The sequence below is a fragment of the Amphiprion ocellaris genome, chromosome 14 (assembly GCF_022539595.1).
Source record: "Amphiprion ocellaris isolate individual 3 ecotype Okinawa chromosome 14, ASM2253959v1, whole genome shotgun sequence".
NCBI classification, from domain to species: domain Eukaryota; kingdom Metazoa; phylum Chordata; class Actinopteri; family Pomacentridae; genus Amphiprion; species Amphiprion ocellaris.
The window spans coordinates 18666113-18693617 of record NC_072779.1 but is presented as its reverse complement, the minus strand read 5'-3'; the positions used below and the strand labels follow the sequence as shown (position 1 = coordinate 18693617).

Below are 27505 nucleotides of genomic sequence, written 5' to 3'. Positions count from 1 at the left end.
ATGAAGGTGCCTCATGAGTTGACACTGATGGCAAATAGACTTGAGTGAGGAGGAGTAATTGTGCAAGCTAAAGTCCAAGTCTGCTGTTGGGTGCAAATGTATGTTTCATTCGCTGACTGATCTGTCTTGTTTCGTGAGGCCTGTTATTTTATTCTGCAGCCCCTGGATGTTGAATTTTTGAAGCGTTTGAAACCATTTGATTAAATCCTCTCTGTACATGACGCAGCCCACATTTCATTATCAGCTAAAGAGCTCTGAGGCAGTATTCAGAGAGGCCAGAAGAAAAGGTGATCAATTAAGATCTTAGTGAAAAATTGCCATTAAGCCGGTGATTGTGCTGCTCCTCTGTCACGCACAGTATAGCTACAACCAACTTAAAGGTCCCATGAAATGGTATTACCTCCTTAATGTGATGTATTTCCATTTAAAGCAGGATGTCTGGCAAACACATTAGACAGTGAGGGATGAATCTCAGGTGAATCTCAAGTTAATGGGCTTAGGCTGTTTTATTCAAACGGTCAGAAAGGTGAGCTTGTTGGAAAGTTTGTGAAGATTTTATAGGTTGGAGTTTTTAGTGGCAACCACTAGCGCAGCATAAGGTCAGCCTTGAAGATGTTTTCTGGGGGGTAGAAGGAGTGATTAGGTATGAACCTGTATGAACATAGCTAAACAAACTATGCTCATGTTCAACCTTAAATGAAAAAATGCAGTCCTGGTCTTCATTTGAATGAGACTGGCCTGGCAATCCTGTCTCCCAAAAATTACATTCCTCTAACAATTACTCACCTTTATGTTTTTTGGGGGGAGAAACACATTTTCTCCCTGAATGATGGGACTCTAGTTCCAGTATGAAAAAGCCATAATGTCTGCACAAAGAGATAGGATGGTAGACTGACATTCCAAGTGAGCAATAGGACTTTCACCTTTTTAGACTCCTTCACTTATTTTTTACTTTTGGTTCTTACTTGTTGTTTGGTTAGACTTAGGCACCAAAATTTCCTGATTTCCTGAATCTGATTATATCATAATTTTGTTTAAAATAGGACACTTTCACTATATTTTTAAGGCTTGCCTTTCATTTTCTGGGATACTAGGTTGACAAACCCTGCCTCATCTAATACATGATTTGTTGGCTGTGAAATTGCAACAGTAAAGCAGTAAAACAAATGGAAAAGATGTGTTGATATAAATGTACTTGTCATATGTCATAAACAAACGTAATCTAGCAGAGAGTATGCTCAACTCAATTGAGAATGCAGTTAATTTGTATAGTAACGTGATTTTTGGCAGATGGGGCTTGGCTTGGCAACACAGCAGGGTGCTACCATTCATCATCCATCAAAAAGCTGTGTATCTGTCAGCCTGCATTTCTGGTAGATTACTTTGTAATGAATCTAATTCTTAAAAGGGATTTCCTGAATTGTATTTCGTATTTCAGTGGTATAAGAGGAGACATTGCAGCCCTTTTGTTGTGGTGTGCACGCCGCAGACTTTACCTTTTTTTTTTTTTCTTTTTTCAGGCTTTTGCCTTTATTAGCAAGAGACAGTTCAATCGAAACAGGAAAGGACTGGAATTGAATCCAGGCCCCTGTAGTCAGGGCTCAGTCTTAGTATATGATTGTATGCTCAGCCCCATCTCCCCAAAATGACATTGCTATACAGCTAAACTGCATTGTCAATTTTAAGGAAAACATACTTTTTTTGCCTGCTTATGTTTGTCATGTAGGACTTTCTAACCAACATGTCTTTGCCACTCATTTTATTGCTTTTAATGTTGCTCCTTTACAGCCAACCACTCATTACTCTGCCAAGGAGGCGGAGCCTCTTCAGAGCTACGTGACAGTCGGCGTCTGTCCGTCTGTCTGTCTGTCCGATGGTAGGAACATTACTCAAAAACAGACTAACGGATTTGGATGAAATTTTCAGAGAAGGTCAGAAATGACACAAGGACCAAATGATTAGATTTTGGCAGTGATGTGGCTTATAGTCTGGATCCACAGATTTGTTAAAGATTTCTGTATCATTGCCAGATAGCGGCACGATGTCACTGTAACTATGACAACAAGTGAACACTACGTCAACTGATTGCAATCCTACTAAAAATCCTGCTGCAGACTTATCGGGACTCATTGGAAATGATACAAGGAGCAATTGCTTAAATTGTGGGGGTGTTTCCAAGTCAAATAAATTCACTCCACCTGCTACATATTTAGGTCATGCGATTTGGTATCTGTATATAACGTACATATGCATACCACACGCCTGTGCTCAGCACAAGGTCATTTTGTTTGTGGGTACATTATTATTAATGGCCACATTCTATTGTGCCGTGATTTCTGCCACGAATTTTTTTTCAAGATATCAGACGTCGGAAATGATACGACTGAGCAGCCTTGGCGGAGTACTGTGCTCTCTGAATGCTTTTTTTTTGTATTGTAGATGGGGTTGGACTGTTGATGCTGAAAGCCCAAAAAATGGAGGAGATGCTTTAAACATGTAAAATTGTTGTATTTTAACCCCAACTGTGCCATTTTCCTAAACTTTATCTTGGTAAATCCTCGATGAAAGTCCTGTCACTGACTTAAGCTCCATTTGGTGATGTAACTAGGTGCTACAGCTAATCTATTATACATTTTCTGACATGTATGTCCTGCCTTATCAGTTAATCTATTTTTAATCTATCTGTTAAATTATTAACTGCAATAATTAACATCACTAGCCAGGACACTGCATTTTTTGTCCCCTTGTTAAAAGGGAATTTTGAACATTTCATAAAAAAAATGTAACAAGTGCAATGCTAAATTGTCGGACCACTCTTTTTTAAACTTAATAATAGGTAGGCCGTTGAATACTGATAAAAGAATACAAGAAAGGCAAGGAACAAACAGTCTCTCTGATTAACTCCCATCCCAACAAACTTTTAATCTCCTAAACATTAGGCTGCTGCTGCTCATGCATCATGAATTCAAAGTGGGCACCTCAGGAAATGCCTCGGTATCCTCGCCCAACTACCTCATGTCTATCTTAAGTGTGCCTCGTCCCATCTGGGGTGACGTGAGAAGTGCCGGATGACTGATAGGAATCCTGATATCTATCCACTACTAAAGTGCACTTAGTCTTGCTGCTGAGAGCTAGGAGTGACCGAAATCCAATGGAGGGGATTAGTGAGGCTGCTCGGAGCTTTGTGGAAAAGATATATTGGAAGTTGATGATTTTTCTTGGCTGTGGTTTCGGGGGCAGTGGTTTATTTATTTTTTAAGATATATTTAAATGTATGGCAACAAATGCTTAATTCCATATTCCTGTCATCTAAATCCCACAAAGAAGAGAGAAGGCATGGGGGAGGGAATGTCTAATTAGCACATTGTTGATTAATAAACTGTAAATTTGAAGCTTGAATTTATGCATGAGGTAACCTTTACAGCATAGCTAATCTTCCTCAGCAGATCCTCCCACTCACATTCTTTTCGAGTCTACCAACAATATATTGATAATGTTCTGCAGCACTGCGTTATGCAGCATATTGTCTCTTACCAATGGAGGCCTTGTATCATTCACAGCCTTTACAATGTGACTGATTTTTCTTTGTTTGCTTCTTTATTCTGTCTTCCACTTGCCTGTTTTGAGCAGATAATGTGCACCGGAGAGAAGCTGAAGTGGGTCTGTGGGGGTGATGGGGGTGGGGTAATAGCTGTTAACATACAGTAGCTCTGGCTGACTCCAGGGGCAACTGCCTCATCCACACTCCTCTAGGACAAAATTTCTCATGTTAGGTCTTTCATCCACTTTGGTTTAAGTATTTGAGAGGAGCTGCTCTGAATATTTATTTCAGAATTTGTGGAAACTGGAGCTGTAATAACACGTAAAAGCACTGAGTGGCTTTAACATATTGAAACTACAAAAGGCTTTTTTATGTAGGCTAGAGCTAGCAGTGTGGCTCTCTGGATAGCAGCATTAGTCTGTGCAGTGCTTTGGTCCGGACTGAAATCAAATATTCGATAGATTGTCATGGAATTCTGTGCACACAATCATTGTGCCGAGAAGATGAATCATAACAATATTTGTGATCCCATGGCTTTTTCTCCATATGTGAGTGCCTTTTTTGGTTTCAGTTGTCATGTACAACCTCCACTCAGATGGATTTCCAGGAATATATCCTGAAGGATAAGGAGGATATGAAATTTTCTACTATTGCCACCATCACTCAAAAATGCTGAAGATCATGAACAAATTAGGTATTGACGGGTATTACTTTTACAAAATAAAAGCTGATATTGATTAGTCAAGGAGACTGAAAAATCTAGTCTAAAATCTAATCTATTTTGATATCGATACATGTTTGCTGTAGAAATGAAAATGTTGGAGTCGAAATTTAGAATGACAAAAACTTGCACCTGGCACTCTTAGGGTATGCATCTGGGGGACATGTTTTAAATATGTTTAATTAAAAGACTACATTCAACATTTATCCTGCAGTTCAGGTTATTACACATGCAACCAGTCAGACAATGCTGTGGGCAAGACAATGTTGGAGATCATGAAGTGTTAACTGTAGCTAAAGAGATGTAGCTGCATCAGAGCTAAAGAAGGACATTTTTAAAACTTATTTTATTTGAAATCGGTTATCAAAAAAATGCAGTGAATGTTGGATCCAATAATGAGTTGATCCCCAGAACCAATTTCTGCAAAATTGATATCATACTTTGTGTTTATTGCTAACTAGCATGTCAGCATGCTGTCAGAGGGCGAACATTATAAACTTTAGAAGTGGACTGATTATTGGCCTACCTGATTTTTGATTTGATATTTACAATTTTTCCAGTTCTTTGGCGTTGTTGCTTTAATTCAAACCACATCCCAATTGAAAAAAAAAATGCACCGAAAAATTGGCTGTGATGTAGGTGTCTATCAGTCACCACTTTGTGATTTCGAGCAATGCTGTTCCCTCAGCACCATCAGATTGTTTACACATCATTAGTAATAGCCTATCAACACTAAAGAATGAATGATAAACAGTTCTCTTTAAATTAAACATATGTAAAATGGATAAAGGCACTACACAAACTTTTGTGTTTGGGTTTGTGTTATTCTTAACTTTCAGACCAATATTTAAAATTTTACTTGCAGCATTTATTGGTTTTAAATATCGGTTATTGATCCCCTTCATTATATAAAATATATTGGCTGACCCCAATAAAAATGATTTACTTAGCATCAACCTTTGGTTTTGTCATTGTGACCATCTTAGTATCCTGACATTTACATTTTCAACCTTACAGAGACACTAAAATGCCTTTAAACTCTTGAACTGTTTACAGTAAATTTCTGAGCGTTTTACACAATGCAGACCTGTGGAGCTACACCCACAGTGTCCACTCACCTGTCCATTCATCCAGCCATCCATTTATTGTTCCCTAGTAACTTCCTCCAGTGTTTTTTCTGTAGGATCCCCAGGTACTCTCTGCTGGCTGGGCTGGAATCCTGCCAGTATGTTCCAGGTTGGCCTCTGGGCTTTTTCCCAGTTTGCTATACCTGGCACTCTTTCTAAGGTAGGCACCTGGGGGACATTTTTAGCAAACGCCTAAGCTGCCTCCACTAGACACACTTTGCACTGTGTGTTTGCAGTGGATGCCAAGTTAGGTTATGTGTCCACTGGGAACATTTCCTCAGAGCTGTACACCATTGTATTGACTTGAGACAACAGACCGTTACAGATTTCAGACCGTGCCAAGAGATTTGTGTTGGATTTCTTGCTTAGAGCAGAGGACTACTGAAACTATTTCAACTTGGGAAAAGGTGTTCAATAGTTGTTCAGCAGTAATGACAGCCATGGCCAGCAGTTCATCCCCAGCATCTGTTTAACACTTCCAGATAAAATGAGAGGTGGAGGCCAATTTGGAGCCGCTTGGCCCATTGATCGCCATTAAAGTTAAAAGTTGGAGACTGTGGCACAATCTGTTTACACACTGGAACAAGAAGAGTAAAATAATCAATTGGAAAATGTTAATTTCCAGCTGCTACTACCAAAGGATAGCCGAACACTACAGTTCTGGCCCCTGTACTTGATGGTGTCGTGAGAGAAATATGTGAGACTGCTGGCGGAAGTGGACTAAATAATTGCTTGTAGCTCTTTGCAGTCCCAGCGCTGCATAGATGTTTTGCTCAGTAAAGTTACAAAAACGTGTGACATTGTGACATTTCTGTCGGCCACAGAGAAATTACACAAGTCTTACACTGTGATAGAAGATGAATCTACTAAAATGTCAAGTTGTTTTTAAATGTACGGCATCAGTTGGTGTGTATTTCAAACAGTACTGGTCTTTCCTTTCTAGCACTATGCTCTTCTTTCCATTCAACACACACACTGTGTGCTCATCCCACACACAGTCTCAATTCCCCAGTCCATCGCTGTAGAAGCCTCTGCTTTCCTTTATCTTCAATTTAACAGTTTTTGCCTCTCTTGTTGTCCTTGATCTTTAACTAGCTGTAATTCACTGCCATGACAACCAAGGTCAGAGGAAGGTCAGAAAAACGTCTTTCTGGTGTCTGTTCCGCCTGCTAACGGAACGCAGTCCCGTCATCTGAATGTCTTAAGCCTGATACCAGAAGAAGAAATGGGGAAATAATATTTGAGAAAGTAATGAGAGCTGGGTCGGTTTAGTTCAGTGTTACTGTCATAACAGTTACTTCTGTGCAATCAGATGTGAAAATGAAGACAAGGCTCCATGTGGAGATCCACAGCAAGGTGTTGCTGCAATTAGTTCATTTCATATTCAGAGTAACAACTGTATTTCGAAAAATCATGTAATGGCGATATTTCAAGAGGAAGCAGATATTTTATTTAGTGACACATCACCGCAAAAGAAATATGCTAGATAGGACAACTCCCTCCCTCCCTCCTGACAGCAGCAGGAAATTATCTAATGCAGAGATACGATCTGAAACGTGTGATATGAACACTTGTGACACCAACCTAGTTTCTAGGGCTTATTTAGAAGAAAGCCTCGGCCCATGGTGTCACATGCAGTACTGATATCTACAGGGATTACAAAAGCACCATCAGCAGCAATGAAGATATCATTTATAACTGTAAGTATGCTCCATAGTGTTCCATGAGTGCTGTGAAACCTGACTCTGTTTAAAAAAAAAAAAAAAAAAAAAAAGGTTATTTTTCATGGAGGACAGGACCATTAGACGATTTCATATGGCAAACAATTTCCTACAAAGCCCCAGGAAAGCTAGATTAAAAACAACGCAAGTGCTGAAGATCTTGAAGTCCCCCCCTCTTTTTTTTATTCAAAATCTCATTACAATTTTTTTCCAGGAATACAGGGTTATTACGGCTGGAAGAGCGGGGCACACAGGATCCAATGCATCAAATAGGACTATGCTGAGTTCGTTGTAACAAGTCTTACACTCTATGTAATTTCTGACCATAGAATGAGTGTATATTTCTTTTTATACAGCCTGAATTGCCTTGATTCGGTCATCTTTAGGGTACATACAACAGCATTTTACGACCAACATATGTATCCCCATCTGGCTGGACAGTGCACATTACAGTGTTTGGTCCTCTGTGAAGCAAGAGCCTGAAAATATCGGAGCTCCTCCCTCTTCCAGCCTTGACAGCAGTGTTATCCTTTCATCGTTTTTCCTCTCAGTAACACATGTTCTCTCTCCTCTTGCTCCTATCAACTTGATTTCTCTCTCTCTTTTTGGCTGACTCCAGCAGAAATTACTCTATTTCTAAGAGATGCAAATGTTATTCACTGTAGTGTATATTACTCACAGGTAGGGTGCCATATATTAGAATAAACAAGTGCATAAATAGGATGGTAAATGTGTGTAGTAAACATTAAGTAGTTTACATTAAATTTTTTGTAAGTGTTGTCAGACTAGCCTCTGCAGTAAAAGCCGGTTTGTGACGACCTGTGTGTCAGTCACAGCAGCCAACCACACTGCGACATTAAGGACATTCAGATGACCTTCCATACACGCAGCCACACATCTGCAGTACCCCGATCAATTTAAGTAATAGACTGAACGTAATGGAATCTTAGTTCAAAGGTCAAACCTGTGATGAAGTTTGTGGTAAAATAACATTTCTCATATTTGCTGTAAACAAGATGGTAAGACGTTGATGCTGCAGCGCTCACTTTGGACATTTTCATCCCATTAAACAGCTGTTATCACTACAGATCATTCCTATACATATGGGAACATCCTCAACCTTCTAAGAGGCTCAGTAGGCTTGTTATCATCCAGTCTGTTCTTTGACAAACAGAAAGCAACCTTGATAACGTAGGCAACCTTACGTGGTTGTGTGACTAAATGAATGTAACACTTTTGCTGGAGTTGTCACCCTGGAAATGTAAAAGAGAGAGCTTTGCAGCATGTGGTACACGTAGCGTCAGGATGAATTTTAACCCAAACCCTGCATGATCTTTTTCTGAATGTAGCCAAGTAGTTTCGGTCATCAACTGACAATGCAACTAAACACAGAGTGGAAAAACGGAGAGATAAAAAGAAAAAGACTTGTGAAAAAATACCACTACAATTATGGACTTGAACCCAAGACTCCTGGATGAAGCTCTTCTAACTTACACATCCCCTGACCCATCCAAATATTATTAAATTGGGGATGAGAAAGCCCTACTGGGCCCTTTAGAAGGTGGATGAGGCCCCGAGTGGTCCGTATGTATGGGAGTGATCCACAGTGCTAATGGTCACTTTATGGCGTGAAAACATCAGAAAAGGGTGGCTGGAGGGACGTGGTCATATAATGTACAGTATAGAAACTTTGGCACCACTTCTAAATATTTTCATCAGGATTAACTTGCTCTTTGTTGTCTTAATTGTGTTGATTAATAAATCTAATCACAAAGCTCAAAAGAACATTTTTTAATTCCTAAATTGACATTTATGCTTGCTTTTTCTAGCATATAGGCCAAAACAATAAGATCTTTACTAAAATAAAGAAAATACAATAAAGCTGCTGATTCTGACAATTGATGAAGCTAAAACTTTAGCAGATTTGCTTGAAAAATGGCTTAAATGATAATCAAAATAGTCGATGTCTTGCAAAGAAATCATTGTAGTTTAAATTTAACGTATTTGCTAATGGAGCTCATGTAGGCAATACGGAGAGAAGTTGTAGCTATTTGAGTAGTAGTATTCAGAGATAATGTTTACATGTAACTGACTTCAGGCCTGCTAGATTTCTATGGAGGGCCTACCCACTCTTCCACTACTTGCTGCAGCTCACCTATGACTGTGCTCAAACACAGCGAAACTACTTTATTTATGATACAATAGTAAGATATAATGTTGGAGCAACTCTTCCCTACACGTTCAAACCGGAAACCAGTCCTGAAGAAGAATGACACAGAAAGCCCTACCCTGCAAATCGACAGGATAATTTCCTGAGATTTGTTCGGTATGAAACCGAAAAAGACTGAAGGTGTGAATACTTAGCCATGTTGGTGACTGCTTATTTCACTCATGGTGTGTCTTTCAACAAATGAAAACAATATATGGACATGTTGAGGCTAAAAGAAATGACCAGGAGGTCTTTAAATGAATTATAAAAATCAGCAAAGAAAAATTCAAATAAGTCATTCGGATTTATGTTTCTATTTAGTTGGATGCGTCTACACATACTGTTGTTGACTTTAGTCCTCATCACCAGATACCATTAAATGATCACAGACAACAAATGTAATATGTTATCTGCTGCTATTGTTCCTCGAGTCTGTTTCCATTTGCAATGAGTTTTCCAAGCCTAAAGCCTTTTTTGCAATGTCTAGATTCTTCATTTCCACTCAGTCTTTTTTTTTGTGTGTTTGAATAAAAGAATGTGGATGAAAACACATTTGATAAGCAACAGGTAGAAAAGCTGGATTAATGAGGCAAGAAAATCCAGGAAGAGGCCAAGTGGACTGTAAACCAGCTAAACTGGCACATTCCACACCTGGGATGCTGTCAAATGCATCCAGGCAGTGCTGTAATCAGTGCCTTGTCACTTCCAGAAAGACCCCTATATAACGACCCGGTATCACATCACCACCTGCGACACCTCTCATGTGGAACAATAGAAACGGTGAAGGAAGTACAATCTAACAGCTGCACTGCTGGTTCTCAGGGTATTGTGCTGTCTTCATTATTATTCAGAAACAATTGCAAGAGTTAAATTCCTTTCCCTGTAAAGACACTGATTCTTTCATATATTAGATCCAGAACCGTTAATCTTGCCAGCGTGTAAAGCATTTTAAAAGTAAGTCGCTTAGTACTGGACTGTACCCAGCATTTGAACAAAAAGGACACAGGCTCCTATATTTTCGGTCTGTTGCATCAGTTTTTCCATGGTTGTTGAGTTTAACTGCCAAGTTTAACTGTCCTGTAAATGTTTTCCTGCTAGACTTCTGCAACTGTGTTAATATGACATGAATGAATGTAACTGCCTCTGATTGAGCAGGCAAGACAGTAAAATAATTTAGAGCATATGCTATTTCCAATGAAAATTGTTTTTAATTTGCCTTGTTAACACATCAATACCATGGCTGAGCATTTACACCTTGAAACTGCAGTGTACTGATGACAGTCTCAAAAGCACAGATTCAGACAGATTTCATACCATATAAACTTTAGTAACCAGTCCTTTCATCTTGGATTTTCTGTATTATTTTTCTTCTTCCGAATCAGTCTCTGATTCAAGCAAGTACAACTGAATAACTCCAGTACTGCAACTTGCCATTGTGTAGTGTAGAGTAGTTTTAACAGTGTTTGAGCAGAGTTGTAGATGAGCTGGTGTTCTTCAGCTGCAGTGAGTGGGTAGGTGAGGTGGGTGAATAAATCTGTAATTTGTACAGGAAGCAATTTCTAAATACGCAATTTTGATACACAAATTCGTTTTTAGGGACTTTATTGCAATGAAAGTCTGACAATAAGCACATTTTTCTTACTAACAGTAACAGTATTTACTGGAAGTAAAGCAAAAACATCATTAATGCTCCAAGTTATTTTCAATATACAATTAAGCAAGCTCAATTACTCCTTTTGCTAATAGATCTATTCAACAGAAGGTGGACAGTAATTGCCTTTTCTCTTCCTATATTGCAAGGGAGCATTCATCCCATTAAATAATATTGTATTTAAAAACTAAAAGTCCTTGTCCAATAAGCACAACCATCTGCCAAGACCACATTTGTCAAAACCAGCCCAAGACAAAATGGATAGTGTAATGACAATCTCAGTTGCCTTTGAACTTAGAAATATTTCCATTTTACTCGAGTCCACTTGGTCTGAAGCAAACATCCAATTGTCATGAGGTTCCTCCATAAGGCCTGCTTTGATTCTTTTTCCAGGCTGTTACCACTGTTAGAACAAGCTACAAGTGGGCTGTAGTCGTACTTCAGATCACAAGCAACAAACCAAACATTGTGAGACGAAAGGTTAATCTGTTATTACAACGCCAAGATTTAACAGAGGGGTCGTTTATTACCAGTTTAACATCATTGATATTAGAAGCGTTTGATCCACAGCTACAATCTGTTAAACAATCACAACATTAAAAAGGATGAGCGAGCTGATAAATATTTGCACATAGAATGATTATCAGCTTATCTAGTGGTAATTGCATTTTAAATGGACAGATATTGTGTTCATCTCGATTCTGTGATATAATAAATCGGCTCTGCCAAACATTTCTTGAAGCACAGGCTGGAGAATCATAATCATCCACCCTATAGGAATTATTATTTAATTGTCTGCTTCCCAAAAAGCTATTTGATGAACTGCCAAGGAAGTCAGATGCTTCTCTTGTGGTTGTTAAATCACAGTATGTAGTACAGCTGGAAAGATATTCTTTATTGCTGCACAGATTCTCTCTTTACGTTTTATGATTAAATATTAGGCAACAGGGAGGAATCTTGAAGCAGGTTACATTTTTTTGGTCAGAAAACAGAAAAAGAGGAAAGGAGTGCAGGTATACAACTAGCTATGATTTCAACAAAACTAACCACAACAAGTGTTTTTTTTTGCCAACTGCAACTTAAAAGTTTTATGCATAGAACTTGATGAAATAAACGTTCAGTTGTAATTTCTTCCTAAATTCAATGAAAATCCAGTACAAAGCTTTTGTTTCAAGCACTTGGAGTTAGACTGCATGATATTTTCAAAGGCAGTGTGCGGTTTAAGGATTTTAATCTGTATTGAACGGCCTGTTTATTCACGGCTTTCCCGATTCAGACTCAGATTCAACATCAGAAGGAGTCGGGGGCGGATGTTGCTGTTGGCGAAGAGTATGAGATGTACTGCAACGAGTATGTTGCATATACAGTGCTCCATGGAAAGTGAGTCAGAGCCTTTTCTCCCCCAAAAATGAAATAAACCACACAAGGATACTGCTTGAGTTATGTTAGAACAACAAAAACACAATTTAATCTAACAATTTCATGGGCTGGTAATATCTTCAGGGGCTTTTTCTGAGAGGAATCAGACATTAGTTCAGCATTTCCAGGACTGATGGGTCTGTGTTGAGTGTGCACACGGCTTCTGGGAAATCCATTCCTGCTCCAGTTTGATTCATGCCTGCTGGCGATGTCCACTAATTACTTTGATCATCATTGACCACATCCTCACTATATCAACAGAAAATTGACTGAAACTCTGAAGTAATAGAGCGCAGGTCGATGAAATTTTAAAGAATTTGGGCTGCTGCAGGCCACTGGTTACACATGAGACTATTGCTGCTACAAGCATGATTTCTGTAGCTGTTTACAGCTGGTGTGCACTTCAGGAACTCAAGCTTTTCAGAGCCAGTTACGTAAAATAGCAGCTACTTTTTAAATAGATTATTGACAAGAGCTCCAGGTAATTAGAAAACAGATCAATACAACTTCAAAAGAATTAAGAACAGTTGAATACGAAAGAGGAACTAAACTAAATGAAAAAGAGCTGTACTTTTTAAAATAAATGCAGGTTTTATTTTTAAGGTTCTGACCATCATTCCTATTAGTTGTAATAATTTTATTTAAAAGCTTAATCACTGAGATGGGCTGCAGACAGTCCACATGAGTAATCAGGTTAAACAAATTCACGATCAATCTTTTATCTAAACAACTTATTTCTAAGTGAGGGTTGAACTGATTTCCCTGGCAATCTGTTAGGTGTCCATCAGATGTTACAGAACTAGTTTCTGGTTCCACTTTGGCATTAATGGCATGTAAATGCAGCTGTCTATCTTGCACTGTTTATAAATACAAGACACTTTAATTGTCTTGCTGCTCTATGTCTGTGGAGTCAACTGTCACCTTCACCAGGTAAACTGGGGAGTAAAATCATACAAGACCTGCTATAAAAAAAATCTAAAAGATTTTTCATCAAAAGTGAATGTATAGCTGCATGTAAAATGGGCAAATCTTGATGGATAAATTCTGACGACATTAATTACACCCTCTGAACCTTTGACTTTCTTTTTCTTCAGCTGAAACTATTTTTCTTGTCTTTCAATCAGCAAAGTGGCTCAGGGATGAATGCATTATTCTTGTCCGGACCTGTGACACATTAACCTTGACAACACTACCGAAACAGAATGTTATCTGTTGACCAGGTCACATCTCGAAGTGATGCCCCTCTCTGCCATGCAGTGAATAATTCATGTGAGACCGATTCAGAAAGCGAATTGAGGCTGGGCAACTTCAGAGCAAAGGCGCTGGCAAGTGTACGTATAGCAATCTCATGCTTATAGCTATTGATTATGTGCCACGTTAGCCAGAAGCTTGGCAATAGATTATAAACAAAATAGACACCAAGACGGCCCGACTGTCCACGCTTGTTAAGTGTTGATTGTGTGAGGGGGAGGCGAAAGGGAAGAATTGATGGACCTTCGCTGTAGCGTAGCATTCTCATTCATATGTAATACATGGATTGCTGGGAATAATAGCTTAATCATGTCCCGACTCTCTGTGTGAAGGAAATGAGGAAATTTGGTGATGTGCAGAATGACAGACCCTTATATAGCGGATTTGTCTGTTACACCTTAATCCATTAGAAAAGTCCCCTGCCTCAACTGTCGTAAAGCCGATTTGGAGCCTGCCGATAGCATCAGTGGGCATCAGGGAGGTGGCAGTTCTCAGAGAGAAACAGCTTTGCTGATACGCAGATATTCGTGGAGCATGTGCATGCTGAGGATTATTCTGAAACTTTGATGGACAGTTAACATATACTTTTACTTTCAGATGCACATTGCAAGCGAAATGCCAGTTTTAGTTCAGGTTCGGATTTCTCCAGAGGCAGCACATGGACATGAATTAATGTGAAGCCTTATTTAGCGCAAGTTAAACTGAACATAATGTGTTAAGACTGCTGTGCAGGGACTTTACATATGTGTGCTGCATCCTGTTGCAAATAAGTTGAGAATGATTACTTGTGAAAATGGTTTTGACGTACTGCCTCAGGTTCATGCATAAAGAATTTTCATTTACTGCTTGAGCAATGCTGGAAAGGGGGCGTGATGACAATTTTCTGTCCGTCAATATGTCAACTCTTAACACTTTTCTGTTATTAACCTACTGCTCTCATCGTATCTAATGATTTTCTCTATATATTAATTACTCAAATCCTGAATATTAATGCCAACATTTCTGTCCTTAACGTTTTGCTCTGGCCTCATGCTGACGGGTCAAACCAAGGTCAGGCTCCAATTAGCAATTTTCAAACTCTGAATATATTAACAAACTAATTTGTGTTTCAGTGAATAAGGTGACACTTGCAGGGATCAATTTTAAACTCCTGTGGTTAATTATTTACTGTATTTTCTCCCCTACAGACAGAATTGAGACAGCTATATTTATTCACATGTTGGCAAAGTGACACCATTAAGAATTTTCAAATAGAATCAGGTACTAGTTGTTCTGTTCTAGTGGATCTAGTGGACACATGGGGATGTTTCTGAGTCCCATCAATTCCCGCCGCCCGCTACATATTTAGGTCACGTGATTCGGTATCCCTACATAACGTGTGTAACACACAGCTGTGCCCAGCGCAAGGTCATTTTGTTTGTGGGTGCATCTATAATAAATGGCCACATTCTCTGTTGCCGTGATTTCTGCCATGGAGTTTTTCAACATTTCAGCAGAAAATGATACAATGACTGAGCAGCCTTGGCGGAGTACTGTGCTCTCTGAGTGCTTTTCTTGTTCTTAGGAATGTTTCTCAATTATAAGAGCTGCTGGTCAAATTCTTTAAACGCTGAAGAAAAGTTCTTAAATGATTCCTTTCTTATTTCCTTGAGGATAAGATATACTGGACCATCATTCATTAAAACGACAGGAGATAATGCTGTCTTACAACTCCGTGTGGCAGCAATATTCAAGCAGCATGCCATCCACAGCAGACCTACATCAGCAACATCCACTGCTACATGATTACTGAAAGTGCGGATCCACTGCAGTTGTCTTTTCTTATGTCCTTATGAATTCTTCTTCATATCAACGAAAAGTGTTTAGGTGAAGACATAGAATGTAATTAATTCTGACTATCTGACAGCGACCGAGGTTTTGAGGAGGCAGAAGAATGCGTTGAATGAAAGACAGCGGATATCGCTAGTTCTGCTGTATCTGCTTTGATCTTTGGTAATCTGTCAGGTACAACAATGTGACTGTGAAGGTGTTGTAGAAGTGTAAAGCAGAGCTGAAGCGATAAGTGAGTCAGTTGGTTGACCGACAGGCATTAATATTTAACCAATCTGATGGATTCATCCTTTGAGTATTGTTTTCATGCAAAAACTGCCAAAGTCTATTGTTTTCAGCTCCTCAAGTGAATATTTCAAAGTTTTCTTCATCTTCAGTGAGCTGAATTTCTTTGAATTTTGGGCCATTGTTTACACAACACAAACAACCCAATGCCAATTTGTGTTCTGTCAGTGTTCTTTCTGACTCAGTGACTATGCACCACAGTAGGCGTGATCAGTCTATATACTGTCAAGGCAATGAGTCAACGTTACTTTATTTGATAGAAATCCATGTATTTTCCTGTTATTTCTAAACAGTAAGTAAATGAAATCGAATGAAGAAAACTGGTAATAATAGTGATTATTTTTAAATTAAATTCTTCTAACTTGGATGCTGGCTAAAATGTCTTTGTGGGCACCAACAACTTATCTATGCACAAAAACATGTCATGTTGTGAATCTGCAAACACTATGTCCTCCTACAGTACTACTACAGTAAGGCAAGGACGTGTGTTCTTGTAAAAGATGTTTTGCCAGGTTTGGCCAGCACCTTCTCCTGGCCACACATTTCTTTTTAATGTATGTAATTACAAGCACAGTGTGCTCCTAATGAGCAAGGAGAGCCAAGTGGCACAATGACAAAGCGAACTGGGCTAATCCCTGTCACTGTGTTCTGATTTCCTTCCGAGGCCTGCTTTCTTCCAGGTTCGATGAGCCTTTCCTAGTGTGCATAATCTTAAAGTGATTTACATTGTCGCATCTCCCTGCCATAACATCCTACCGCATAAACAATGCTAAAATGGCAACCTGTGCAATCTCTTGGTTTGAAATTACAAGGAGTGTGATTAAAATGACTCCTCGACAGGCCAGAGTTTTCTTTTTTTTTTTCGCTGACTTGAACACAGACTGAAAAATGTGCACAGGGTGCAGTAGTGAAAATGCTGTGAATGGACATTCATAGCTATGGTGTACAGCACAATGCAAATTAATTCAGCAGTCAGTGAAATATAGACCGATGCAGAGGAGAACACAAGCTTGGCTTCGATGGGAGGATCGGTTCACTTTTCATTTGCTCTTTTTGAGCTTAATTGAGGACAAGGTGCCATATGTTCTATTTTAAACCTCATCCCAAAATGTGAAAGTCACATTTTTGGTCCAGGAAGTCCTTGAGTGCAGAAACTCCGGAGAGAGCGAGGGGAAAAAAAAATAATTGAGGGTATTCCTTCTATGATCATTTATTGCTAAAGGTTTTCCTCTGAACCGTTATTGAGTTTTCTGCTTATTTCATTTGACAAACTGACACTCACGGCTGAGACAATCATAAAAAACATTCCTTGCTTTTCCTCTGCTTCCTATATAGATGTTCTTTTTCGTCTAATAGCATTGGTTAGATTATAATGTCTACTGCAGCACTGAGCCTGATTAATACAGTTACTACACAAAACACATCAATAGCACGGACTGAGTCAGGGGAATGAACTGGGTTCAGAGAGAGAAGGAGAGTAAATTGCAAACAGAGCCTTGGAGGTATGATACAGTGTGTTGCTGTACCTGGCTTGAGGAAGGAGGTTGAGGAGAAGGAAGAAGATCCACAAGCCCAAGTCCAGTGATTTAGGCGTCCAAAGTGCAGCAGCCATATCAGTTTAAACAACAGAGTCCTGCAGAGACGACAGAGAGAGATGGTGACATGATGGAAACTGGCAAACAGCTTGACACAATCTAAATATATTTATAGCTTAACAAATAAAAACAGAAGGATGGACATCAAGTGAACTACTTCCCCCCTTTGTTTCTAATCATCCATTTAAGCCTCAATTACCATACATCACCCCGCTCAACCTGCCTGCTCTTTATGTTTTTGAGGCTTATGATTGATGGTGTTTGTTTGGTCTTAAACGGATACTCTGACATTTTTATATCACAACTGCAAGGTACATCATATTGTGACTCTGTTTATTAGGTGGCACAAATCAAAACCAGGTTTATGTCCACACAATGTGTAAAGAATCGGTGCTGGGGGAAAAATGGGAAGTTTATGTGCTCCGAAGAAAATGCTAAGTTTTCTGTTTGCTTAAGGGGGATGGTCTGACTTATTTTGGTGAATAATCCTGTGCTTTTGTTATCCTCATCACAATGGAACATGCAGCACAGTCAGACCAATTGGTCACGCTGATCTAATTAGTGATTAAACATTATCTGAGTGCTTTGGTTTTTCACAAGCCTGCATCACAACAGAAAGCAGGATGGAAATGTTTCAAAGTTTCCCTAATGATGTACAGAGTTAGAAGTTAAAGGCAAAACCACAATCCTTGTCCCCTACAGTGAGTGGTTCTGGCAGCTCTTTTATGCTGTGGGGGACATTTTGTTTGCATGGTTTTGGGTCCATTTGTCCATTGAGAAGTAAAAATCGGTGCAAATCAATACAAAATTGTTCTGAGTGATTGCCTTTATCCTGTGATGAAACATTTCTGGAGGATGACCATGTCCCCATCCTTAGGATGCAAAGGGTCACTGAATGACTAATGACAACAATAACGTGAATCATATATTATGACCTTCAGTCACCAGATTTGAGCCCAGCTGAACACCTATGGGAGATTTTAGACTGATATGTTCGCCACCATCAAAAGAGCAAATGAGTGAATATCTTTTGGAAGAATGGTATTCATCCCTCCAGTAGAGTTCAGAGACTTGGAGAATCAATGCCAAGGTGCACTGAAGCTGTTCTGATAGCACATGGTGGCTCAACACCCTACGGAGATGCTTTATGTTGGTTTTTCCTTTGATTTCTCACCCTTCTGCCGATACAAAAATAATGTATTGCACATCTCCTACATCAAATCGAATCACTTAAACTTGCATAAAATGAGAGTTTACTGGTGGCATGGGGTAGAAGCCCACACAGCTGTTTCTATCCCCCACTCATCAGTGAGGAGTGGACTTAAACCATTTTTGGACACTAATTATGTTGGGTTATTACGATATTTGCTCTGTTTGGGACATCTGCACGGAGGAAACGGAGCCCTCTGAGTCTCCAGCTGCTGATCCAAAACGGGCCTTTTAAAACATGCCATCAACAGTGAAAACGGGCACGCCTTCAGGTTAAATATGTATCGATATGGAATTGACATGATAATAATTAGTTATTTATGTACCATTTACTAACAAGATTATTTTTTTAATACTTGTACTAGTTAGAAAGCCCTCAATATCCCCAGAGTTAAGCATACATTTATTTGTTGTCAACTTCATGGTCATTTTCTTTCAATATAGCTATGGTCTAGCGAATGACCACACCATGTCTCCTTATTGACAAGCATGCACAGGCTACAAAAATCATTAGAATAGCTTCATGTACTGTGCACTGATGGATGGTTATGTGAAGCCCATGACTTATTAAACTGCTCCGCGGCATCATTCATCCTCCCCTCTGTCCTCCTCCTGCTGCTGCTGACGTAAGGTACTTACAGGTATTGCAGGTAGACAGTCTATCAGAGTTCAACCAAGTTTGAGAAACACAGCTCATTAGATTTAATGTAACATGTAGTTGACTGCAGCAGAAGCATTTTGGCAAGTTTATTCCACTTGTTCAGCATGTGCTTGTGAAATTTACTGTCTCTTTTACTGGTGGATTTTGTTGCACTTCAGGGTAATTGTTGTCTTCGACTTGTCTGCTTTGTGTATGTGTGCTGAACTCAGTTCTTTCCTCAAACTGTCAGCAGCACAGAAAGCAGAGCAGAAAGAGGCAGATGTCACCAAACACATAGAAGTTTTAAGTAGAGTCACTTGCTTGCTGATGTGCTCCACGTTAACAGACATTATTTTTGGCTGAAATTCCATTATTGGAGCAATAACAATAATTTAATTTTCTCAGTGATCGACCAGTATTATCAACCACCAATATCTTGTGCATCCCAACTCCAGACCTAATTTGTGTTCTTATTTGAGCCCTGGGTGGGGCGTTGGTATTATGGGGCTTGAGCCCATCTGCAGACACTGTGCCTCGTTCACTCAAATAGGAAGCATCATTTTATTATGTTTTCCGATTGTTAATTTCATACCTAGAGTGCATTTCTGTGGCAGACATTGTAGAACTTAATGGCTCGTTACGATGCTAAATGTTTAAACAGAGGTACATCAGCATTTTTGAAGCTTTTCTTCTTTTGGATGTTTTGTTAAATGAGCTGTACCATTTTATTTTGCTGTATTATTTTTGAGATATTGGATGCTAGAGTCAAAAACAACTTTATCTTAATGTGCATGTACATGTTTGTGACAAATTAGAGGAGAAAGCTGAACCGTTGATCCCCACAGTGAGGTGATCTGGTGACTCTGTTCTTGGGCGGCATTTTGTTGACATATTTAGGTCCATTTGTTCCTTTAGAGGGAAGGAACACTGTACATCAATACAAAGCTGTTCTGAGGGATCACCTTCGTGCTATGATGAAACTTTTCTGTCCTGAAGTTAGTGTTCTCCTCCTGGGTAATGATGTCTCCATCAGTATTGCAGTAAATGACATGGCAATGATGTGAATCATATGCTTTGACCCTCAGTCACCACAATTCAACTGAATTTAACACCAATGGGAGATTTTGGAACGACGTGACAGACAGATAGGGCTTCACACCACTATCATCAAAACAGCAAAAAAGGGAATATGAATGGTATTTATCCCTCCAGTAGAGTTTCAGAAACTTGGAAAATCACTGCTCAAGCACACTGAAGCTGTTCCAGCAGAGTGTGACCTCACTGAGGCACTTTATGTTGAGTTTTCCTTTAATTTGTTACCCATCTGTATATTAACAACTACCACAGACGTGGGCCTGCATAATTAAGCCTAACTCAAACGGAATTCATTAGGACTGAAATTACCCAAGTAAATATCCCTACTGCACATTACATATTCATACGTTCATTGTGTGTGTTGTTGTCGGGACCTTCCGCAGCCACATGAAAATACATACTTAAGTTTGCAAACTCCTTGATTTTGAGGAGCCCACTAAACGCATATGGTCCAAGATTAATACATCACATGAAACTGAGACATCATTACAGTTTCCTTGGTGCACTCCCTTGATGTTGCGTAGCGACTGCTTTCCTAACACTGTAATTATGAATAATTATTGTGAGGAGGTTGCAGTCTGGCAATTTCCAGAAAGATTAAATGACCTCTCATTAAAAATAAATATGTAGCAGTAACGGGTGTACCTGCTATTGAATGCTGCCTCCAAACATGAGGAAGATGAGGAGAAGAAAGCCAAACGACTGAGGTGCAGCAGTTACATGGCCACTCGAGTACACACACAATCACACACGTGTAGCAGCTGTGTCATACTCAAAAGGCTTTCATTGTGCTTTTGTGAGATTCAGCCCTCCCTTTATTGCCACTGTACAGAGAGAAGATCAAACACTTTCCTCAGGGGAATCAGTGATCTTTGTGGCACCATCAAGCCCTGATCATTACAGGAGGAGTAAACAAATGAATGGATATAAAAATACACTTCAGGTTAGTCTTCAAATAGGAGGCTACATTAATAATGCTCCAACCCATGACCATCCTTCTACATTTGTGATGGAGCTGAGGTGAAAACATTTTAAAGGAGCTGTCGTAACAATGATTGTAGTAGTAGCTGAGCATCAAGTTCAGCCAAGATCCGAATCTCCAGACTCTTTGTACCAGCAGTGAGTGCATGTGAGACTCTGATTCACCAATTATTTCAACATTTTTTTATATTCTGCAGATTTTTTGGCAGTTTGTAACCTAAATTTCTCCAAATCCCAAACTTTAGGAAATAAAGTGACCTTGCAAGGCTGCCGCTTGCGGGATTTAGCTTGGCACCAGCTTTGTGTGTCAGATTAAAGAGCTGTGACTGCTTCATTCTCAATAAAACAGCAATGAACAAAGGTATGATAAGGAGGAAGAAATCAAGCTTTGAAAGCCTCAAGGCCAAAGTATACAGGCTGCTTTGACAATAACCTTTTATCGAGAATAGAAAATCTGTTTCTTTTGTACCTAATGAAGAGATGGTCGCTGCATGCTATATGCGTCACATGCATGTTCAGAAACATGCTAATGCTTAAACTCTCCTGATGAGCTTCAGTTACTAATGACAAATGAACCTGAAGCCAGAAAGCTGTACTCTGTTTTAAAAGTATATATGCAGACACAGCACCTGAAGGCATCCTACACTCTGAAAAGGAATTCAAAGGGCCTATTCCCACCACTTAATTAAATGCATGGTTGCTCAGTAGCAAAATGTATTTAGTAATTTAGATAAACACTTCAAGTTGCAAACATTACTTTTGATGAGTTTGTTGACAGAATAATGTTGATGATTGCATTAATATTGTGTGCAATTTAATCTCAAATTTCTGCATTACTTGGTAAAAACTGCACTCAACTTCAGGTAACTTAAGGAAATTGGATGGATAACTGAGTTTTTCTTCACCTTGAGTTCAGTATTTCAAGTCCCCTCCCTTATCTTAACATGCCTGAAAAATTCCAGACACTTAAAACTGGTAATTAAAAGTACCTTTGATTGTAGAAGGAAATATAATTCCTCTAACTCACTGTAGTTTGTTGGTTGAACATAAAGTCAGAAATTATCACAACTTATTCAAGACTGTTCCAAACTGTTGTGTTAATTTTTTTTTTTTCATTTTTGAGTCCAAACTGTATTTTTTCGAACTATATTGGGATGAGATAGAAGTTTCAGAACGCTAAAGTGCCAAAAACTGCAGTTCCTCAACTGGCCACTAGAGTCTGAGTCCACAAGCGAGTTAATCCCCTTACACCCCCATGTTAAAATGTCCAACTTTACAGCAGAAATAAACACGTTTACATCCCGGGACAGAAAACAGTTTTGGTCTATATAGTCAAACTTTTCATTCATGACAACTGGATGGGTTGAATTTTTTGGTGATCTGTGGGTTTAAATTGCATTAAGGCTTCATGTTACGCATATGTTTGGGCGTGACAGGTGGATGTCATCACTGAAGAGACATTTGCATGAGTTGCCTCAGCTCTAAACATACTCTACTTCTTTGGTCAATTTTGGATTATCTACAAGTTAGCAGAAGTCAGGCGCTTTCAAGATGGTGACACCTGGAGTCACCACACTGAGCTTCAGAACCGCTGTTCAGGAAATTTGGGTGTGATACCAGCAAGGGTTTGTCTGTCTTTACGTACAGTCACAACAACTAGAAAGTCCAAATCACCGGAACACATTGTGGATCTAGTATAAAATGGTTAATGTAAAGTAGACTACTTTCTGGAACAAAGACATACTCTGATGTTTTCAAACCTGGCTTTCTGCAGTTGCTTACATGTGGCGAAAATACAATTTGAGATGTTTGCAAAAGAAAGTATATGTCAGTTTTTCCTTCATATCACAGCGACAAAGAGACCCACTTGAATACCTCAACATCTTCTGTTCTCATTTGTCTGTATGCTTTTAAATACAATGCAGTTGTACAAAATGGATGATAATAGAAACCTATGAAGGAAAGCGCTCTTCTTTCTCCTGCCTTTGTTCTTCTGTGTGAAAGGTGGGATGATGGATTATGTTAGTGTTAGCTGACAGCTACATTGTTTCTCTTCCCCGCTGTGTGTTATAAAAATGTTATAAGTAAAATATGGAAAAAAGAATGTTTGCATAACTTAGTGTGACTGGCCAAGTAGAAACTGTAATAAAAATAAATTCCTAGCTTTTTAAAAGAATATTGAATATGTTGGCAATTTCAATCAATGCTTATACTGAAATCCAGGAGCCATATGGAGTTATTGATATAGAGGTATTACAGTCATCGTTGTCAACCTGTGACTAATCGTCATTGTTGCCATAAATAAAGCAGTAATCCATCAATTTTTATTTGCAATTAAACCTTGGCAGAGAGGTACCACACCATAGAGCAGGCATCATGATGGTCCCAGGAAATAAATAAAATATGTGATCTGCATATGTTTCCCTTCCTAGGCAAACATTTTCCAGCTATCATATTATCTGAACAGAGTATCTCAACCAGAATTCAAGAGTACCCACATTATCTCACATGAATTCACCGAAAACTGGGTTACTGAGTGGCGACATTAAGAGCAAAATTGTAAATGTAGCCAATTAAATTGAGTACAGTTCATGCAAATTAGCTGAAATGTTCCTTTTTATAATTTCAGTCCTCATCTCCCTTTCAACAGATGTCACGCTCCAGGGCAAGCCAAGTCCCAGACTGTGTCAAATTACACCAATCTTGTGTTGCTTAACAAATGCTGGTAAACAGAAAGCTGCAGACTGCCGTTCCAAGATTCTTTTTTCTTTTTTTTTTTTTTTGCACATATCACATTAGATTTCCAACCTCTTTCTTTCTTTTGTAAAATTGTGTTTTTGTTCAAACTAATCCTGGATCGTTATCCATTAAAGATTTTATGTTCCCCATAAAAACTACACGATACCCTCTGGTGTCAAAGGTATCATTTCCTTATCTTGTAATGTCTGCCTGAAAATTGCATTGCTAATTTCCTGACATATATTGCCACCCATTCAAGTCACTTCCACTCGTACTCATTATTGCGTATGTTTCATCTTTAAAGCTCTAAATGTCCACGGTGAATAAATCTTTAGAAAATACTTAATTTCTCTGTGCCTGGAGGTCATAGTTGCAACAGAGTAGTTTCACAACAGATAGTCTTGTGGTTGTGAAAAGGGACTCTAATAAGGTTCTCGGTAAACAAAACTGGAGTTTCAAAGGACTAAATAAGAGAGAGATTTATTTGTTTTCATTAGTCAGTCCATAAACTCCATAATATGTCACATTTCCTATAGGATCTCTGTTCTGTTTTCTTGATTGAATTCATGTTTCCTCAGCAAGCTCCAATTAGAGCTGCAGTGAAAAATCATCTAGACAGCATTCTCACTAAGTGTCGACAAATCCGTTCCCATAACAAAATACAAAAAGGCATTAAAAGACTGGCTGCCGGCCGCCGTATACAATTCTGCGCCCGATTTACCAATACCTGTCATGCAAATGAGGGGCTCAGCAGTCCCTGGGGCTCAGATTGTGCTTGAAACAGAGAATACGACGGAAGAGTGAGGGAAAAAAAAAGACATGGCGCTTTTGTTGGCAAATTAAAAATAGCTTGCCTAAGGTGACAGTAGACCTAAAGCGCTCTCCATTTCCCGTTCTTCTAACATTTGTTTTTCTATTCTGTCAGTTTTTTTTTTTTCTTGTAGAAAAAAATCCTCTGTAAAAGTAATGTAATCACTTTTGACAGAATTAAAAGCTGTAAACGCCTTTGATGTGAATTAGGTGAACAATCTGACTGGACGAGTATGCTGAGTGATTTATTGAACTATACAAATAATAAGAGGTAAAATAAGAAGTGTCAGGCCCTGGTTTCCAACTACAAAGATGTCAAATGGAGACTTTTGTGTGTTTTTTTTAATAGTTACACTGTCACTGGCGACCTAAATGAAACTGAAAGCCTCTCTGTAATATATAGTTCATGATATGCAAATAAATCCCACTGGTGCAGTTACTGCACAGTCCAAGATGTCAAGGAACAGCGAACATCCAAAACAACAGGGGATCTCAGCAGCCAATAAACACTGTCGGCTGCAGTAATTGTTGAATTTAGGACACAGCTCTATAGCCATGTAATCCAAGTGGCTGTTAACTAAAAATAGCCCCAAATCCCGTCACATTTGATTTGATGTGACGGTAATGCACTGAGCATCTAACAGTGATCTTTGCAGACCATTATTTAACCACACACATTAAAAAGTTGGTTATTTTGGAGCATTTGTGGGAAACACTATTTTACAGCAGGATAGCAGTGGGTTAGTCATTTCTGCGACCCAGTTTAAGTAGAAGTTGGAAAGGTTCAAACAGCTAATTGTGACAAAAGCACAGAATTTCCAGTAATAAATATAGCTTCTACTTCTCTGTTGTGAAAGTGAAATAGATCAGTCACCAAATAAAGCATGAGCAAAGGGAGGTATAAATGGATGAAATAGTTAAAGTAGTAGTGTTGTTATGAATGTTTAGAGTAATGAATAACAGCAACAGAGTTTAGCCAAATGTAATGAATTGGCTGGTTGGTTGGTTGTAATAGTTTGCTCAAGGAAAAGGATAAATGGTTGTATCTGTTAGACTAACACACTAAATAACAATTTGAATAAGTAGCAAACAGCAGTGGATTAACAATTTAAATTGTAAGAGGAAAGAAATGAAGGAATAGTTAAAATGTTAACCAAAAGGAACAGATAAAAAGTTCAGCTAAACCTAATAAAGGTTGAAAGTTTTTTATTTTTTATTTTTTTAATAGTCTAAAATAATAATGAACAGCTAAAATAGACAAAAGTGATTGAAATATGTAGATAGAATAGTTCGAGATGGTGGAATATAAAATACAAATTAGATAACAGAAAACAATAAATTGTCATTGAAATACAAATTTAATGGGACAAAAGTGATGGATGAAAAGATGACCCAGAGATTTCACAAACTTGGCAGTTAAATTGTATGAAAGTCACAATGATACCTGAAAACACTAAATAATGAAATGATTGATTACCATCCAGCTCAGTTCATATGAACACAATTAGAGCAGGGGTGTGTCATTGTGTTCATCTGACAAACTAAGGTCAGGAACCTCCGTTGTAGAGGATTCCCTGCAGAAGGCATGATGTCTAATGAGTGAGGAGGACAGTTTTCCTCTCTGTTTTGGGACCGTGTAGATTGTGCAATATTACGATCATCAGGCTGCAACTCTTCCAAATGATCAATGTATTGGGCTGCCAGGCAAAACAGCTTCTGCTGGGTCCCATCACGATTATGACGCGCCAGTGATAATTTGTCAAAATTTGAGTTTGTTGCTCACAGACATGTAATGAGAGGAACGTGGATCCATTATGAACACAGCACCACATGACAATAAGCCTCAGTTACTGTTTTTAGGGCAGAGGGGAGATAAATTTCATTCTGTCACTTCCATCTTGCTGTGCCAAGGCTTGGCTGACGAATCTTCTGAGTAAGTTGTTCACAGGTGCTGAAAGCAACGAAAAAACTGTAGAATTAAAAAAAGCCCAAGTGGCCCTGATGGTCCAGTTTAATCAAAGCGAAACATATTTAATCTCCTCTGAAACTAAGGTGAAGTGACTTCACAAATGTTAGTGCTAATTTTGGCAGGAATCTAAGTAATGGGTTTGGCCAAGATGTGCTCCAAATAGCTTATTCTCCTGACTGCATAGTACTATCCGAACAGGCAGAGAAAACTGTATGACATCCTAAAATATGCTGGAGTCGTTTATTAGCATGGAGAAGTTTAAAAAAATTTAAATACCAGATGGAGTTATTTTTACAGAGACAGATTTGGACTTTTCATGCTGTGTGCGTAAATTTACATGACAGTTGAGAGGGAATAACAGAAATCAGGTTTCCAAAATGAGGCCAGTGGTTAAAAGCAAAGCACTGTCACAGCCCTTAAACATCTGTAAATTGATGTTCAGACGGAGCGCAAACCGTTCTTAAAAATAAAATATAAACTGTAAGCAGTGGACTGCGGTCTGGGTGTGGTGACAATGTGTGCATGTGACAGTAAATATGACTTGATACTTGACAAGGCAAAGCTTTCAGGGGTTTTAGCTTTACTTGAAGAAACAAGTGATAAAACAATAACAGAAACAGTAGAGAAGTGCAAATTCCTGTTAAACCCCAGGAACATGTCGCCTCCTGTAAGAAGGCTCCCCGGCCTGTATGATCCATTTCAACCCATTTCT

At 38.9% G+C, this 27505-nt stretch overlaps 1 protein-coding gene across 2 annotated transcripts in view; it reads right to left on the bottom strand.

Moving 5' to 3' along the window:
- Nucleotides 1-27505, bottom strand: part of gabra3 (gamma-aminobutyric acid type A receptor subunit alpha3) — a 101419-nt gene that overhangs the window by 50779 nt on the left and 23135 nt on the right. For both annotated transcript variants that reach the window (XM_023275411.3, XM_035950591.2), the window contains exon 2: nt 17282-17388. In XM_023275411.3, coding sequence (XP_023131179.1) covers nt 17282-17367 — 86 coding nt within the window. In that variant the 5' untranslated portion in view covers nt 17368-17388. The remainder of the gene's footprint in view (nt 1-17281; nt 17389-27505) is intronic.